Here is an 18839-nt window from a genome sequence, read left to right on the forward strand (position 1 = left end):
ACTTTTTACCTCTATAGTTTTTCTTTTTCTGAACATTTCATCTTAAATGCAGTATGTGGATTTTTGGTGTTTGACTTTTTTTGCTTAGCATAATGTTTTTGAGGTTCATGTTATAGCATGTACTGGCGGTTTTTTTCTTTTTATTGCTAAATAATATTTCATACAATAATCTTTAACTGCTCCCCAAACCACCCACTAAAAGCTCCCCAACTACAATTCATGATAGCCCTCTGACATCCAGACCTCCAAACAGGTCCCCAAACTTCATCTGAGAGTGTACCCACCAGCCCTCAACTACATCCCCAAACCACACTATTGATCCTCAAACTTCATCACGAAACTATCTTCCCAAAGCCTCATCTTCACCCCAAGCCTCCTTCCAACAACCCCCACTCTACTGTTAAACTGCTATCTGATTCCCAAGGATATCCCCAAAGTGCCCTTTCAATGATACCCAACTCTAACCCCAAACTACTCTCCAACAATTACAAACCTTACCCCTAAAATTCTCCTTCCAAGAGCCCCCAAATCTACTTCTAAATACCCCTTAACCACCTTCCCTTGGCCCCGAACTATACCTCCAAACCACTCTTTAATGATCACTATACCCAACCTTGTCTTAAATTACATGCAACTATACCCACAAGACATCTGAATTTTTCCCAATCATACCACCCTAACCACCCTCCAAGAACCCCCAACTACACCCTAAACCAGCAAGTTTCAACCCTTTTCATCTCATGGCACACATAAACTGCTAAAATTTTGCAGCACACCAAAAAAATTATTTTTTGTCTATCTGACAAAAAAAAAGATAATTTTGATTTATTCACACCAGGTGGCTATTGTGTTGGCTGTTGTCATTTTTTAAAATCCTCACTCAATATTTTTTTCCCATTGCTTTTCAGATAGAGTGGAAGGGAGAGAGAGAAAGGGGAAAAAAAAATCGATGTAGGAGAGACAAATCAATTGGTTGCTTCCCACACGCGCCCCAACCAGGGCCAGGGATCTGGCCTGCAACCGAGGTACATACCCTTGGCCAGAATCAAACTCTGGATCCTTCAGTCTGCAGGCCAACGCTCTAACCACTGAACCAAACCACCTAAGGCACTGTTGTCATTTTTTTATTTGACAATCTAAGGGAAAAGAAGTCAGTGGCACACTGGTTAAAAATCACTGCGCTAAACTGTCCTATAATACCCCCAGTGCTATCTGTAAACACTTCCCATTTATCTTCCCAATCTCCCAACTATACCTCCAAATCACCCTCTGGTGACCTCCAAACCCCACCTCAATCTCCCCTTTGATGGCTACAACTGTATTCAAACACTTTCCAATGGCCTATAATCATACCCTTAAACTTCCCTCAATAAACCCCAGGCATACCCCTAAGTCCCTCCAACAACCCCCAAATTTACCCCCAAGCGATCTGTGGCTGCTGTAACGAATTACCACAAACTTGATGGCTTAAGACATAAGACATTTTTTTCTTTTTCTTTTTTTAAAATATATCTTTATTGATTTCAGAGAGAGGAAAGAAGAGGGAGAGAGAGAGATAGAAACATCAATGATGAGAGAGTCATTGATCGAGCCCGCAACCCGGGCATGTGCCCTGACCCGGAATTGAACCCCGATCGCCTGGATCCTAGGTCGACGCTCAACTGCTGAGCCACGCCTGGCCAGGCAGACATTTTTTTCTCTCACAGTTCTGAGGGCCAGAAGATAAACATCAAGGTGCCAACAGGGCCATGCTCCCTCCAGAGGCTCTAGGAGAGAATCTGTTGCCTCTTCCTCTTTTGGTGGCTGTCAGCGTTCTTTGGCTTGTATCTGTATCACTACAGTCTCTGCTTCCATGGTCCCATTGCCTTCTCTGTTTTCTGTTTGTCAAATCTTCCCCTGCCTCCCTCTTTTAAAAAGAAATCCTCACCTGAGGATATGTTTTTATTGATTTTTAGAGAGAGAGGAAGGGAGAGAAAGAGAAACATCAACGTGAGAGAGACACATAGATTGGTTGCCTCCCCCACACACCCCAACGGGGTCTAGGGATCAAGCCTGCAACTGAGGTATGAACCCTTGTGGCTGGAATCGAACCTGGGACCCTTCAGTCCGCAGGCCAACACTCTAACCACTGAACCAAGTCTGCTAGGGCACCAGCAGTGCTTTTAATATTCATATTTCTACCAACAGTCTGTTTAAGGCAATCTAGGCTTTTTTTTTCTTCTTAGTCTAAACTTTTTCTATCATGTGCCTCAAAGTTCTTCCAGCAGCTGACGAATGTCAGAGGGATGGAGGAGGGCGGGTGGGTGGAGGAGGAGAGAGTAACCAAAGAATTTATATGCATATATGCACAACCCAAGGACACGGACAATGGTGGGGAGAGGGACTGGGGAGAGGGATGGGACAGGGTGGAACAGGTCATTGGGGAGAAAAAGGGACATCTGTAATATTTTAAACAAAAATAAAATTAAAAAAAAAGTTCTTCCAGCTTCTACCCACTATCCAATTCCAAAGCCACTTCAACGTTTTTAGGTATTTGTTACATGTTATAAACTGAAATGTGTCCCCCCACAAATCCATGTTGACATTTTAACCCCAATATGACTGTATTTGGAAATAGGGCCTTTAAGGAGGTGATCAAGGTGAAATGTGGTCATAAGGGTGGGGCCCTAATGCAATAGAACTGGTGTCCTTATAAGAAAAGGAAGAGCCCAGTCAGTGTGGTTCAATGATTGAGCATTGACCGATGCACCAAGAGATTGCCAGTTCAATTCCTGGTCAAGGCACATGCATGGGTTGAGGGCTCTGTCCCCAGCAGGGGCCATGCAAGAGGCAGAAGATCGATGTTGATGTTTCTCTCTCATCAATGTTTCTATCTCTCTCTCCCTCTTCCTTCCTCTCTCTCTAAAAAAATAAAAACATTTAAAAAAAGAGAAAAGCCCGGCTGGGCGTAGCTCAGAGGTTGAGCATCAACCTATGACCCAGGAGATCGTGGTTCCATTCCTAGTCAGGGCACATGCCCGAGTTTCAGGCTTGATCCCCAGTAGGGGGCATGCAGGAGGCAGCTGATCAATGTCTCTCTCATCATTGATGTTTCTAGTTCTCTCTCTCTCCCTTCCTCCTTTTGAAATCAATAAAGATATATTTTTTAAAAAGAGAGAAGAAAAAAAAAGAAAGGAAAGAAGGAAGGGAAGGGAAGGGAAGGGAAGGGAAGGGAAGGGAAGGGAAGGGAAGGGAAGGGAAGGGAAGGGAAGGGAAGGGAAGGGAAGGGAAGGGAAGGGAAGGGAAGGGAAGGGAAGGGAAGGGAAGACAAGACACCAGGAGTGCATATGCACAAAGGAAAGACCATGTGAGGATACAGCAAGAGTAGCCATCTGCAAGTCAAGAAGACAACTCTCATCAGAAATCAAACCAGATGGCACCTTGAACTATGAGAAAATAAATTTCTGTTGTTTAATATACTCAATATGTGGCTGTTATGGCAGCCCAAGCAGACTAAGACACAGCAGCATCTCACACCCAGGTGCCAAAAATCTGTATTAATTTCCTGTGGCTGCTGTAACTAATTACCACAAACTTAGTGGCTTGAAGTATAAGAAATATATTCTTTTACACTTCTGAAAGCCAGAAATCTCAAATCAGTTTCATTGAGTCAAAATGAAGGTGTCAGTAGGGCCATACTCTCCCTAGAGAATCTAGGGGAGAATCTATTGCCTCTTCCAGTTTCTGGTGACTGCTGGCATTCCTTGGCTTATGGCTGCATCACCACAATATCTCCTCCAAGGTCGCATTGTCTTCTTTTCTGTCTGTTATATCTGCCTCTGCCTTCCTCATAAAGTAACTTGTGATTACAATTAGGTTCCATTCAGATAATCCAGGATAATCTCCCCATCTCAAAACCCTTAATTTAATCACCTGCAATCCTTTTTTTGCATATAAGGTAACATTCACATGTTCCAGGGATTTGGAGATGGACATTTAAAAAAATTTTTTCTTTTTAAAAATATTTTTTAATTTATTGATTTGAGGGAGAGAGAGAGAAAAACATTGATTTGTTGTTCCAGTTATTTATGCATTCATTTGTTAATTTTTGTATGTGCCCTGACCGGAGATCAAACCCACAACCTTGGCATATCAGGATTATGCTCTAACCAACTGAGCTACCCTGTGAGGGCGGACATGGATTTCTTTGGGGAAGCCATTAGTCAGCCTACCATGCCATCCTATGACAGTTACCAGCTCTACTCCTTATACTCCCTTACAGAAGATCAAACTCTGTCTTTAAACACTCACTGTCTTCCCATAGTCCCTCCAATTGCACTCCAAACCATCTTCCAACCCCAATTCTATTCTCAATTTACCCTCCAATAGCTACCATCTTGCACTCTTAAACTGTCCTCCAGCAGTACCATTCCTACTGAAGACCTTCACATGATCATTTAGTTGCTTGAAAACTGTCCTGTGGTAGACCCCAAACTCACCCCAAGCCACCCTCACCACTCACATCTATCCCTAAACACACCAAACTTCACCATCCAACTGCCCTCTTTCTTTCCTCCATATCTCCCAATCACCCCACTCCTTAGTTGTCTCTTAATGAAACCCCAGCTGCATGGGAGAAAGAGGGAGGGAGAAAGAGAGAGATTGAGAGCAGTGTTGAAAAAAGTTGTGAGCGAGAGATTAAGAGAGAGGGGCTAAGAGGGATGGAGGATGGGTTTATTGTGCAGGATATGTGATGGGGAAGCACTTATGGAAATATCTGGTATGTGTGTATGAAGCTGGTGTTTTTAGGATTGAGGTGTGTTACAGGATAATTAACCAGTGTTTCTAATGCTGTAAATTTTCTCTCCCACTCTGCTGCAAGTCTTTTAACTTTGTAACGTCTTTCATCAGATTATCGCTTTATATTTTGATGTGGTCAAACTGGAAAGATGGTAGAGCATGGTGGTATAGAGTGCCTGGGTTCCAGTCCTAGGTTTTATAAACTGGGTTGACCTAGGGCAAGTGGCAACCTTGCTGTAGCTTGGTTTCCAGATCTATAGGTTGGGATAATAAATGTAACCCTCCTCAGAGGTTTGTTGTGAGGATTAAAATGAATTAAAGCAGATAAAGTGCCAAGAATAACCAACCAATAAATGTTGCTTATTTTTACTTTTCTTTATATGTTTTGCTTGTTTCTTATTTAAGAGGACCTTCTTCTTTTGCTGAAGTCTTAAATGTGTTCTCCAAAATAATTTTATTCTGATATTTTTAAATTATTTTTTTTAATGTTTAGGTCTTTAGCCAATTTGGAATTAATTTTTCTGAATTGTGTAAATTAGGAATGTAATCCCGCCCCCCCCAAAGATAGTAATTTCTCCCCAAACCATTTTAGTAAATAGTAGTCCATCTATCACTTAGTGACTTGAAGTATCATTTTTAAAACTTTTTTTAAAAAATATATCTTTATTGATTTCAGAGAGAGGAAAGGAGAGGGAGAGAGAGATAGAAACATCAATGATGAGAGAGTCATTGACCGAGCCCGCAACCCGGGCATGTGCCCTGACCGGGAATCGAATCCCGATCGCCTGGATCCTAGGTCGACGCTCAACCACTGAGCCACGCCAGGCCAGGCTTTAAAACTTTTAAATAAAATTTTTATTTAACTTTATATTATGGAAAATTTCAGAAGCTGGTATAATGAATCCTATGTACCATCACCAGTGAAATATAATTTTTATCATTTACTAATTCCCACAAATACGTAGGTCAATTTTGGGATTCTTTTTTCTGTGCCATTGATCTAGTTTTCTATTCCTACTCCCATATAGCAATGTTTTAATTACTAGAGCTTTGTAATATATTTTGAATCGGCAGGACAATACCCTCCTCCTTCTCCTTTTATAAAATTAGATGTCCTTACATATTTTAGGCACCTGGACCACGGCCGGGGATCCAGCCTGCAACCGAGGTAGTGCCCTTGACCAGAATCCAACCTGGGACCCTTCAGTCAGCTGGCGGACTCTCTAACCACTGAGCAAAACCAGCTAGGGCCACCATAGGAGTTTTAACATCAGGTCTACAAGTTCCATTTTGGAATTTTTATTGGTAATTATTGATTTTTCAAAGGTTTATTTGTGGAGGAATTGTCTTGATTATGTGGATAATGATTTTGTGTGAGCGTGTAGGGATGTGCATGTTTACTAAGCCAACTTGGGAAATAAGGGTGCCAATACCAAAAGGTGCACGACAAATAGGACCTCAGTGAAGTTCCCAGAGGTCCAATTGATGGTCAGGGTCTTGGGATATTGGAAAGGAGGAAAGGAAGGTTGTAGATCCAGGTGTTCTGTGAGCTGACTGTGCACCTGAAAGTAGGGATAGAACCCTTTGCTGTGTGCAAGCTGGCTTGCATGTATCTGGCACACACAGAGGAGCTCTATAAATGTTTGTTAAACCAGTGCACAACTGAATGAATCAATTAATTTTAGGAGAGTCTGTTGTATGCCAAACAACCTGCTAGTACTTTTCATAAATCATCTCTAATCCTTGTAACAAACTTGCCAGACAGTTACTATGACCCCCATTTAATAGGTCAGGAAAGCTGAGGCTCCCTTGCCCATATTCAAACCTTGGTTTTTAGATTCCAGAAGTCATTCACCGAAAGGATCAGATCTAATTTCCATCCTTCCACTCATTCATCCATCTGTCAAGGATTTATTAAGCATCTAGTGTGTAGCACACAGACCTAGTACAACAACCCCTCCAGAAGACATAGAGTAGGCGGAGCGCTCCCAGGAAGACTAGCTGAGCGGCTGGACTGTGGGTACCAAAAGGGCGGGGTTTCTGGTGCACATCTCCTGGGTATGCAGCTGCCTAGGCCTCGTAGTCATGGCTTTGGCTAGATCGAGGTTACAGCGCGGTCTACGAAGTCGACATTACGAATTTTGGCTGAGAGGGGGCGCAGTTCCGCAGCTAGAAGCGTGGCCTGAAAATCTGGGCACCGACTGACCATTGGTGCGCAGGCTCAGAGGACCCAAGGAGCGGTGTAAGGGCCTAGGGAGGGGTAATTTGAGAGGAGAAGGCGTGGCTTTGAGAGGAGAATGATTTGCTTCTGTCTCTGAGGGCGTGGCCTAGGCGTCCCCTTCTCGGAATGAGGGCCGGCCAATCTAGTTTTCCCTTCGCGTCAGAGGCGTGGTTTAGGGCGGGCCCTTGAACCAACCCTTGATGATTGGCTGCCTCGCTCAGAGGGCAGAGCCGGGAGAGCTGTCCATCTTACGTACGCTCACTTCCTGTGGAGTTTCCCCAGCCCTGGGAGGAGGGGGAAGAGGACGAGGGGGAGGAGGGCGGTCGTCCGGGGTTAGGTTCAGAAGTGGTGGGGGGGGGGTGGTGTTGGTCCGTTGAGGGCGTGGGATGACTCACAGCCCATCCCATCTCCCCGACGCCGCCCGCCCGCGCAGAGCTCGCTCCATGGCTTAGCGGAGGAGGCGGTGGCGAGCAGGGGGAGGGGGACTCTTATTTTGTTAGGGGGACCGGGCTGAAGCCCGACCGGCCTGGCAGGGCTCGCCCGGGACCGGGCGTCATGTCTCATGCGGCCGAGCCAGCTCGGGAAGGCGTAGAGACCAGCGCGGAGGGCCCTCGAGCCGTGTTCGTGCTGTTGGAGGAGCGCAGGCCGTCCGACTCAGCCCAGCTGCTCAGGTGCGGGGCCGCTTGGGTCCAGTAGTGCCGACTGGTGTTCCCGGGAGCCTGATTTGGGTGCAGTGGGGGCCCTGGTCTGGGAATGGAGGGCCTCGGCCTAGGCTTGGAGGACGTCGGGGCTCCGGTCTTGAGCGGGGGGGCACCAAGGAATCCGGTGGTGGCCTGCTTGGAGTGAGGCTTAAAAAGAGTCGTGGAAGTGCATTAAGGGAGGCCTGGTTCAGATTTGGAGGGGTGGCTTGGCTGGATCTAGAGGGACATATTCTGTTGTGTCCAGAAACTGGTCTAGGGTAGCTGAACTTGGGCGACTGAGGCTCTGATTAGAGTTTGAATTTGGGGTCCTTGAGTCAGACATGAGGGGGATGAAGTTGAGGGCGCATTCTGTAGATGAGGCACTGATTTTAAGGGCCTTTTACCTCAGTGTCAGAGAAGGGGTTCTGGGGAGCAGAGGTGCTGTCTTAGGAGCGTGGTGATTCCCAGTGGCTGGTTGCTGGAGGCTGTGTTTGGGAGTAATATGAATCTTGTAGGATTTGGGGGTGTCTCAAATAATGCTGCGTGGGACCAGCCTTGTGAGTGTGTGTGAGCAAGACAAGCAACATTCATCAAGACTTGACCAGAATAATCTCTTCACCCCTGCCCATCCACCCAACTGGATCTGATCCCAAGGATAGATTCCCCCCCCCCCCCGGGGGGGGGTGTCTTGAATGGGAGACAGGCAGACAGAGGTGATGGTGATGGTGCTACCTCTTAGCTCAGTGAAGAAGGCTTCAGACTTTATTTGGGAACCCAGAGGAGGGTCTTGTTCCTGTTGCCACCTGCCCTAGCCTCTCAGCAAGCCAAGCTCTGCTCATTACACACACACACACACACACACACACATTCACACATGTTCTTTTTATCTCACCCTCCTAGTCTGTCTCTCAGACCCAGGGGATAATCTTGAATCTATCACCAGAGCTGGAATGAGCACCAATTGCACCATCCCTGTCTGGGTGGGCCCTATCTGACCTCTTAATCCTCACTTCCATCAGTGGCCTTGGAAGCCCCAGCCCCCTTCTCTCCCAGGTTCTGTGCAATGGGTGTGTAAGCATGGGAGGGGGTTTTGCCTACTTTCTGCCTGGGATTGTGCTGAGTTTGGCGGATCCTGGAGCTTCCTCTTCCCAACTTCCTGGGTGGTTTTAGGGCCCCATCTGAGGGTGAGGAAAGGAAGGAAGACAGATCCTTGGGGAGGGGAGAGAATTCTTGCCAAGTGAAATCACCCACAATCTTAGGATTCTAAATCTTTGACTAAATTCAAGGATGCATATGCATCTGTGTGCATGTTTATGTCCCCTGCACACTAGGGTCTTGCAAGCAGCATGGAGAGCTGAGCAGGAGCCTTTGCGTATATCGATTCACCATCTTCTAATGCCTTTATAACAACCTAGATCATCACAGTAGTTGAAAGGGAGGGGTGTACAAGACTTCTTTTGTGTGTCAGTGGGCGTTGGTATTGGAGGCGTGTGCGTTTTTATCTATTCCAAAAAAACTGGAGAGCTGTGGGCAGGCTCATCTAGCCAAGAAAAGAAAGCTCACATAAAGTTGATCTTCCACCCAAATTCCCCCTCTTGTAAATCCAGATTGTTGGACTGAGGGGAGCCTTTGATATTTTCATTTTGTGTTTGGGTATGTGTTGGCATCCTGTGAACTCTGGCTGGGGTGGGGAGAACTCATTTGCAAAGTGGTGGATCCTTCTATAAAGTGAATCATTGACCCCAGTTCTCTTTGTGATGCATTCAGTTTGTGTTACAATGGGCTGTTATACTGAGGGATGCCCCTACCGTGCTGCATGTGTATGGACAAACGTGGGCTCACATTCAGCTGCCAGGAAAACAGTAGGGGGTGTGGGGGCTGGGAGAACTCTGAATGCAAAGTCAGGAAGCCTGCAAAGTGAATCTGTCATTCCTAAATTCTACATTTCCATTTTCCTCAAACCCAGGTTGTGGTTACACGTGAGTGTTAGAGCAGGGTGTTGGGATCCAGGCACTCTTATTATTTTGAGTCGTAAGGGACTATGGGTAACACAGCAAAAGAGAATGGGGAGGAGAGAGGATGTGGGAAGGGGAGAAGACATGGGAATTTATGGTGGTGGTTCCCAGCAGAGTGGCTGAATGTTTGAGATACAATGTCTCCCTCCTTATCTCCCCCGCTCTTTCTTCCTTGGAGGGGAGTGAGGTCTTTATACAATAACTGACCACCACCCCTACCTCACCCTCATCCTCAGCCTGAACTCTTTGCTTCCGGAATCTGGGATTGTTGCTGACATCGAATTAGAAAACGTCCTTGATCCTGACAGCTTTTACGAGCTCAAAAGCCAGCCCCTACCACTACGCTCAAGGTATGTCTCCTCTGACTCCCCTCCCAATTCCTCAGTGGAGGCTAGAGGCCCTCAGTGCCAGCCCAACCCATTCTCTTCACTAGCTTGTATTTTCTAGTTAGTAAAATGAGGGGCCAGAAAAAGCATGTCACATGAAAGCAGGTGGCCAAGCTAGGATTCCAGTATCTTGTACTAGGCCTCAGCTGCCTTCCCCAACCCCAATTACACACCCATTCATTCACAAATATGGCTGCAGCATCCCTAGAGTGCCCAGAGACTGGGCGTGGCTTGCTCTAACTAAGTGTCCAGGTGGGTGGAGCTATACCCACAACCCCAGCTCACCCCTCCCCCACTCAACAAACTCACCCACCCCCAGCCCTTGAGGAACCCCTGCTGGTCTTTTCTTTCCCCTAGCTGAGGAAGTCTAAATGTGCTGAGTCATGGGCTTGGGCTATAAGAGAGGGGAGGGGACCTGGAAGAGGGGCAGGAAGAGAGGATTGTGAAATTTCCGAGATTTTCAAGACTTACTAGCTCCTGGGACTAGAGGCCCAGGCAGGGGAGGAAGAAGGGCCTGTGATTGCCCTGTAGCCTGATGCTCACCCCCAGGAGCTAAGGGTGCATCTCCAGCCCCAAATTGAGCCTCAATTCTGCTTCCTTCCACTCTCCTTTAAATAGGATAAAGCCCCTCTCCCAGAGCCAAGCAGTGACATCTCTGCTCAGTATATGAACAGACCCAAATCCAGGTTTCACAATAAGGACTAAAGGCTTAAAATTCCCCCTCTACACTGACCAATGAGGGCTGCTACCAGGCCTGGTTCCTGTGATTACTCCATCACACTGTGACTCCTTAGGTTTGGGATGAGACTTTTAGCTTACTTGTGGCCCCATATTTCCCATTCCACAGCCACCCAATATCACTGCAGGCCACCCCAGCCACCCCAGCTACACTGTCTGCATCATCTTCTGCAGGGGGCTCCAGGACCCCTGCCATGTCGTCATCTTCTTCATCGCGGGTCTTGCTGCGGCAGCAGCTAATGCGGGCCCAAGCCCAGGAGCAGGAGAGGCGTGAGCGTCGGGAACAGGCTGCAGCCTCTCCCTTCCCCAGTCCTGCACCTGCCTCTCCTGCCATCTCTGTGGTTGGTGTCTCTGCTGGGGGCCACACATTGGGCCGTCCTCCCCCTGCTCAGGTGCCCAGGGAGGTGCTCAAGGTAAGGTCCAGAGGCCCTGGGGAGTGGTCCTGGTGACTTTTAGGTGAGGTCCGGGGCTCTAAGGAAGGTCTTTTAGGCACTGTTAAAGTAGGCTGTGCTAGTGTCCCATTGTTTTTAGGGTTTCTGAGATGTTCTTGTAGAACTGTGAGGGGTTCTTGGGGGCCATAGGATGTCTTGGTGGACAGTGGAGGGTCATGAGTGCCCCAAGTGGGCCCTAGGGGTGTGGAGTAGCTTTGTAGGAAGAGCTTCATGTATGTGTGGTGCATTAGGAGTTCTTTGGCCATTGGGATATCTTGGAAAGCAATATGTAGTTCCTGGGTCTGTTAGGTGGTGTCAGAGACAAGGGTAGAGTCTTGGGGACTGTGATGGAGGGGGCTGCAGAAATTGAGGGATTCTACCATCCATGGGTGGATCGTAGTGGCTGTGAGAGATTTCCAAGAAAGGGAATTTGGGTCCTGGACAAGACTCACCAGTATTTTGGGGGGTCTCAGATTTTGGGCGTGGTTTGGCCAGTCACCCCTCTGAGTCCTGTTCTACTTTGTCCCCTCCTGCTCTTCCTCCCCCTCATCCCACAGGTGCAGACCCACCTGGAGAACCCAACGCGCTACCACCTGCAACAGGCACGCCGGCAGCAGGTGAAACAGTACCTGTCCACCACACTTGGGCCCAAGCTGGCTTCCCAGGCCCTCACCCCACCACCAGGGGCTGCTAGTGCCCAGCCGCTCCCTGCCCCTGAGGCTGCCCATGCTACTGGCCCCACAGGCAGCGCCCCCAACAGCCCCATGGCACTACTCACCATCGGGTCCAGCTCAGAAAAGGAGGTATGTGAATGCAGACAACCCTCCTATGCCACACCCTCCAACTTCTTCTAACCCTCTTCCATATTTACTTTTTCCCCCAGATTGATGATGTCATTGATGAGATCATCAGCCTGGAGTCCAGTTACAATGATGAGATGCTCAGCTATCTACCTGGAGGCACTGCAGGGCTGCAGCTCCCCAGCACAGTAAGGCCCCAAGATGGGAAGTTGATCTGACAACTTGATTAGCACATCTCTGTGTCACTGAGACTACATCAGGACTGGCTATGTGTACAAGGGACCATCACCTTGGATTGCATTAAGATAGAGAGGGAGACTGTACAATGATAATAGGGCATAGTAATGCCCTGGGGACTTGTGTTGGATTGCATAGAAAGGTAGACCTTGTAGATTTTAATACATACAGGATGGGGACTTCATGGAGATAATAGGGTATAACAAGGCACTTGAACTTCACTGTGAGAGGGACCAAGAAATGGGACTCTTCTCATTTTGAATGTACCAAGAGACTAAAATGCACCAGAAGTCTCAAAACTTGGCCTGGTTGGACCTTGAAGTGATTCCATGTACCATGTACCATTTCTCTTACAGTGAACTGTGCCAAGAGGCTGGGGCCTTGTAGAGAATGGATAAAACTTTTTAGAGCAAGGGATGTAGCAATAAATTGTAACATTCTGGTTCTGGAACATTCCAAGAATCCCATAACTTGCTTTGGGGCATACCAAGTAGCTTGTAGTTTTGCTTCTTTCCAACTTATCAAGAGGATAGAAGCACATATAAAAATTGTACCAGTTTTCCCTAGCCGGCTTTGCTCAGTGGTTAGAGCATTGGCCCATGGACTGAAAGGTCCTGGGTTCAATTCCAGCCAAGGGCAAGTACCTCAGTTGCAGGCTCCATCCCCAGCCCTGGTCAGGGCTCGTGCGGGAGGCAACCACTTGATGTGTCTCTCTGACATCCATGTTTCTGTTTTTCTCTCTCTCTCCCTTCGACTCTCTGAAAAGCAGTGGGGAAAAAGAAATTGTACCAGTTTATCAGAACTTTTTATTGATTTGGACACAGCTAGAGATTGGGACTTTATGGTAGATGGATCCAGCAGATTGGTGGGGGTTTCAAGAGATGAAATCTCATCAAGAGATGGGACTAATTACTTACAGATTAGTATGTTGCCCTAGAGTATATCCAGGAGAGTGCAAAGGGGAGAAAACAATCTAGGCAGACATAAAAGCAGTGCTAGTTGTGTAGTTGGACAGTTAATCCTGGGAGATCAGAATATGCAAGAAGGTATTAGAGTCAGGACCTTGGTGCATGCAGCTGGAGACCATGTATGTAAGGTGGTGCAATGTAGTCACAGCAAAAGACTGGAGATTGGGCTGGAACTCTCCAGAAGGCCAGATTTGGGGTGGAACATTGCCATGACAATTTCCCAAAGTCTGAGAAGATTGGGTTGGAGTGTTCCAAGAATGTTGGATTGGAATGTCGTGCTGGGACCAGGAGCGGGGGGTGGGGGGGTGGCTAACAGGCTGAAATGTTCCATCAGAGTCCACAAAGACCTGAGAAGGGTGGCTTTGCAGCATTTTTTCTCAGAGCTAGCCCCTGGGTTTGGGAGAGGGGCTTCAGAGTTCACTGAGGGATTTGAGGGGCTGCAGGGACATGATTAACAGTCTAGGCAGGCTCTAGTCCCTGGCAAAGCAAGGTAGGTACACTTGACCCTGTCCCCCCCCTTATTGAGTCACCAAATGAAATTCCCTTGAAGGAGAAGGAAGGGTTTCTATACTGAGTCAGCTGATCCTTGCATTAGGGGGCCTGTCTTTGGGGATGTGTGGAGGGTCAGGAACCTGGTTCTGAGATGGGGCTCAGCCTGTGTCTGTTGCCAACCATCCTTTCTCTGCCATGCCTGCCCCCAGCTGCCTGTGTCAGGGAATCTGCTTGATGTGTACAGTAGTCAGGGTGTGGCCACACCTGCCATCACTGTCAGCAATTCCTGCCCGGCTGAGCTGCCCAACATCAAACGGGAGATCTCTGGTAAGGGCCAGGGTTAGGCCCATGTCTACCAGGTTGGGGGGTAGGCCTGGTTCTGGGGGAAGTGGTTTAAGCAGACAGAAATGGGAACTCTTTGCCCTCATTTTCCACATGCCCATGGTCCTGCTCTCACCCCACTGCCTCTCATCTTGGGTTTAGCAAATGGCCTATCACTATTGCTTCTTGAAAAATAGTAAGAGGAGTGGCATTTTTTAAAGTCACATCCCCTGCCTATGCCCACTAAAGCCTACCTCAGCAGCACATGCTGCCCTCCATCTCTACCATGCCCAGAGGCCCTGACTACCTCCACTCTCTTCCAGAGACAGAGGCCAAGGCCCTTTTGAAGGAACGGCAGAAGAAGGACAATCACAACCTAAGTGAGTGAGAGTACGTGCCCTTGCCAGCATGCTATGCAGCCCTACCTTGCTCTGCACCCCAGCCTGCCTTGGGAGTCCCCTCCCTGCAACAGCTTCCCAATACCCCAATTTCTCCTTTTCCTTCCTTGACCTATTGATGATTCTTTCCCACTTTTATCTGCCCATCCTCCAAAGTTGAACGTCGAAGGCGATTCAACATTAACGACAGGATCAAGGAGCTGGGCACCCTCATCCCCAAATCCAGTGACCCGTGAGTCTGGGCCGGGAGCCCCAGGCTAACAGAAGGTGGGGTGGGGGACCTTGCTTTCCTAAAGTCGTTCCCAGGGAGGCCCACCCTGGGTAGGAACCACCCAGAAGTTTTACTCCTCTGGCCCCTTCCCACCCAGTTTTCCTCACCCTGAGCCAGCCCCTTACTATGTCCCCACTGAAAATTTTAGGTGCATGACATTATGGTCCATGTGTCTCATCAGGTCCCTGTAAGACAGAGACACTTAGTTTTCTGTTTCTTTCGTGCTTCCTTTGTTTAGTCAGGAAACACTGAGCTTCTGCTTTGTGCCAGGTACAGTGCTAGGCCCTGAGGCGACCAGAGGGAATGAAACAGATCCCTGACCTCATGGAACTGATATTTTAGAGGGGGCAGACAGCAAACAAGATAAATAAGTAAAATTCGTGCAATTCTGATGAATTTTGTGGAGAAAAATAAAGAATGGGAGGAAGATGGGGGAATATTGGGAAGGGGTACAATTTGGTGTAAGGACAGAAGGGACAGAACAGGCCTCAATGATCAAGGAAACATTTGATAAACAGCTTAAGGAGAGGAGGCAGGAGCTGTATGGGTGTCTGGGGAAACAGTGTTCAAGGCAGAGAGCAAAGCTGAGCTAATAGCCCTGAGGTGGGAATGGATTTCCATGTCCTGGGAGCATTCAGAAGCCAGTGTAGCTGTAGTGAGATGAATCAGGGTCAGAGGTGACAGGAGCAGTAAAGGGTCAGGTCAGAGAGAGCTTCCTGGCTTGGAAGGTTCCAGGCTGGGGGTAAGCCTTCCATACCCTTGATGTACCTCCACCTCAAGTTCTAGGCATGGGGCAGGGTGCTCCATCTACCTGTTACAACACTCCCAGATTCCAAGAGACTCCATATGCAGCACTTCCTTTTTCCTTCCCCGTCGACCCCATAGGGAGATGCGCTGGAACAAGGGCACCATCCTCAAAGCCTCTGTGGATTATATCCGCAAGTTGCAGAAGGAGCAGCAGCGCTCCAAAGACCTAGAGAGCCGGCAGCGATCCCTGGAGCAAGCCAACCGCAGCCTGCAGCTCCGAATTCAGGTCTGGAAAAGGAGGAGGTGGTGGCAAGGGTAAGGGGGGCTTCCTGCAAGCAGAGGCAGAGGAAGAACAGCCCAGAATTTCATTTCCCCTCCTGGCATACTTGGGGGATCCCATGGCTTCCTGACTCCCATCATCATGATGATGGTGGTAATCATAACATTAAAAAGAATAATAATGAATATTGGCTAGTGTGATTGCGTTTATCTTGTGCCATGTACTGTGATAAGAGCCTTATCTTCATTTACTAAGTTAATCGTCACAATAGCCCTATGAGACAGGGACCATTATTATACCCATTTTACAGATTGGGACTCTGAAGCTCAGGAACTTTAAGCAACTTGCCTAAAGTTACGCAACTAGTGAGTGGTAGAGGCTGAATGAGAACCCAGACGACCTGCCCTTCTAACTGTGACATTCCTCTGCCTCTGAGGGGCTCTGAACTCCATCTTATCCCACACCTACCCCCTACTTTTTGCAGGAGCTCGAACTGCAGGCCCAGATCCATGGTTTGCCGGTCCCTCCCACCCCAGGGCTGGTCTCCCTGGCCACGACTTCGGCCTCTGACAGCCTCAAGCCAGAGCAGCTGGATGTTGAAGAGGAGGGCAGGCCAGGCGTAGCAACGTTTCATGCAGGGGGGGGCCCTGCCCAGGGTGTTCCCCATCAGCAGCCCCCAGTGCCACCCTCAGATGCCCTCCTGGACCTGCACTTTCCCAGTGACCACCTGGGGGATCTGGGGGACCCCTTCCACCTGGGGCTAACGGACATTCTGATGGAGGAGGAGGAGGGTGTGTTGGGGGGACTCTCGGGGGGTGCCCTGTCCCCACTGCGGGCTGCCTCTGACCCCCTGCTCTCTTCCGTGTCCCCCGCTGTCTCCAAGGCCAGCAGTCGCAGAAGCAGCTTCAGCATGGAGGAGGAGTCCTGATCAGGCCTCACCCCTCCTCTGGGATTTCCCCACCCAGGAAAGGAGGGCAAGTCAAGATGAGGCCCTGCCTTTCCTTCCCCCTCCCATGAGACTGCCCTGCCCAGGTGTTCTGGGGGAAGAAATGAGGCCCCACCCCTATAACTAGGCAAGGAGGAGGAGTCAGGTGATGCCCCACCCCTTTCCCACAGGCCCAGCCAGCACCATGGCATCAGGGCCTGTCCGCTGGAGATCACAGCATTTCCTCAGCCCCGTGAGACCCACCCTTGCCCAGCTGAGGGAAGGAGACAGGATGAGTCTGTGCCTGTTCTCTGGGGACTATCCTAGCCAGGTCATAAGGATGTGTCAGGATGCTGTTCCATCCCCTCTCTTGTAGTGGCCAGTCTACTCCATCCTGGCAAGGAAGTGGTGTCAAAATGTTAGAATTCCCACCCTAGGGGTTTAAGCCCTGCCCCTTCACTATGATCCCTGCCCTGCCCAGGCCAGGAACACAAGTGAGGATGAGAGCCAGAACTTGAGAACCTAAGAACTTGGGTCATGGCCTAGCAGTGGAGGAGCCAGGCCATACCCCCTTCCCTCTAGGAACAGCCCAGCACCAGTATTTCAGGCGTGGAAGAGTCTGCAAGGTCAGGCCACCATGTGGAGATCACAGCCCTTAGTCCTCAGCAACATCCCATCCAAGCATTCCACTGCAAGGAGGAGTGGTACTTAAGCTCACTGCCTTAACTGAGAGAGAACATGGTGACTTAACCTAGGAAGGCTCTGAGCTGACCTTGCCCTCGGGGAAGGGAGCAGATTTTGAAATCTTGTGGCTTGACATTCCAGACCTAGGTCAGAAGTGAGAGTTAGACCCCTACCCTTGGGCAGAGTCCTACCTCCTCCCTTGAAGGGCAGTTTGGGGAGGTGATGGGGAGCAGGAGGTACTGAGTCCAAGTTCCCAGAACCAGCGCCCATTACTTTTCTTCAGCGTGTAGAGGAACAGGATGAAGGAAGGGGCCCTTCTGGGGATTTCCCCAGCCCGGGGAAAAAAGTAGAAGCCTGTCCCACCAAGGCAGAGGCTTGGAGGAAGGGTTGTAAAAACATGTACCCCTCTTTTGTTTATCTGATTTTTTATTGACCCCCCTACTTAGAAGTTGATCACCCCAACCTCTGGCCATCAGTTCTTCATTTGGAGGAATATTCCCAGTTTCAGAGTTATCAACAGACACTCCCCACCCTCCCACCCCTCCTACCATGTATACCCAAGTTTGTCAGCTTTGGATTGTTGGGTCCAAGTCCCAAGGACGGTGTACTGAGGGGTCTGTAGGTTTGTGATTAAATAAATGCTAGGCGTGTTTGATGCGCTTTTAACTTTGGCAAAGAGTCTCCTCTCCTTGCTTTTTTTTTTTTTTTTTTAATATGTTTTTATTGATTTCAGAGAGAGGAAGGAAGAGGGAGAAAGACATAGAAACATCAATGATGAGAGTCGATTGGCTGCCTCCTGCATGCCCCCTACTGGGGATTGAGCCCACAACCCCAGCATGTGCTCTGACCAGGAATTGAACCATGACCTCCTGGTTCATGGGTTGACATTCAACCACTGAGCCACACCAGCCGGGCTCCTCTCCTTGCTTTTGACTATGCAGTGAGCATGGCTCATGCAGGCCAGAAGAAGGAAGGTTCTTGGAAGAAACACATTTAAGAGTAATGGATGAAAGAATTTAACTAGAAATAAGGGCTGGAGGAAAACAACCTGCAAACAAAAGCAATCAGTCCATAACTACCTGATAGGCACCCTCCTTACTGTTGTCAAGTGCTTCACCTAATTTATTCTAAGGAATATTCAAGAAAGTGCTGATTCTTGTTTCCATTCATGTTTAAAGAAACCAAAGAATAGAATTTAAGTAACTATCTGAAGATATGCCTCTAGTAAATGGATGAAGAACTAAATGATAAAGTTAGGTGTGAGGGCTCTGGTTTGAAAAATGTCACTGAGGGCAGAGGGGCAAAGATTTTCTTGCAAGTTCACTTTTGAAACTGATAAGGAAGCATGTGAAGACATCTACTGGCAGACAGAACCATTCCAGGTGGGGTAAAGGGCAAAGACGAACCATTAAAGTCAGGAACAGGCAAGCAATTCTATTTTGGAACAGATGTTGACATTTGGGGGG

General features: G+C 48.5%; 1 protein-coding gene across 2 annotated transcripts; it reads left to right on the forward strand.

Moving 5' to 3' along the window:
* Positions 1-7308: 7308 nt before the first annotated feature.
* On the forward strand, positions 7309-18051 carry TFE3 (transcription factor binding to IGHM enhancer 3). Of its 2 annotated transcripts, XM_016218405.2 has the most exons (10): positions 7309-7671; positions 9932-10045; positions 10929-11232; positions 11808-12053; positions 12134-12238; positions 13957-14074; positions 14392-14448; positions 14623-14698; positions 15623-15770; positions 16249-18051. In XM_016218405.2, exons 1-10 carry the CDS (start codon positions 7556-7558, stop codon positions 16690-16692), a joined length of 1728 nt encoding a protein of 575 aa, XP_016073891.1. In that variant the 5' UTR covers positions 7309-7555; the 3' UTR covers positions 16693-18051. The 2 variants fall into 2 exon arrangements, with proteins under 2 accessions (XP_016073891.1, XP_016073892.1); XM_016218406.2 differs by lacking the exon at positions 7309-7671 and having other exon boundaries at positions 9956-10045; positions 10994-11232.
* Positions 18052-18839: the final 788 nt, after the last annotated feature.

This window comes from Miniopterus natalensis, chromosome X (assembly GCF_054644295.1).
Source record: "Miniopterus natalensis isolate mMinNat1 chromosome X, mMinNat1.hap1, whole genome shotgun sequence".
NCBI classification, from domain to species: Eukaryota; Metazoa; Chordata; class Mammalia; order Chiroptera; family Miniopteridae; genus Miniopterus; species Miniopterus natalensis.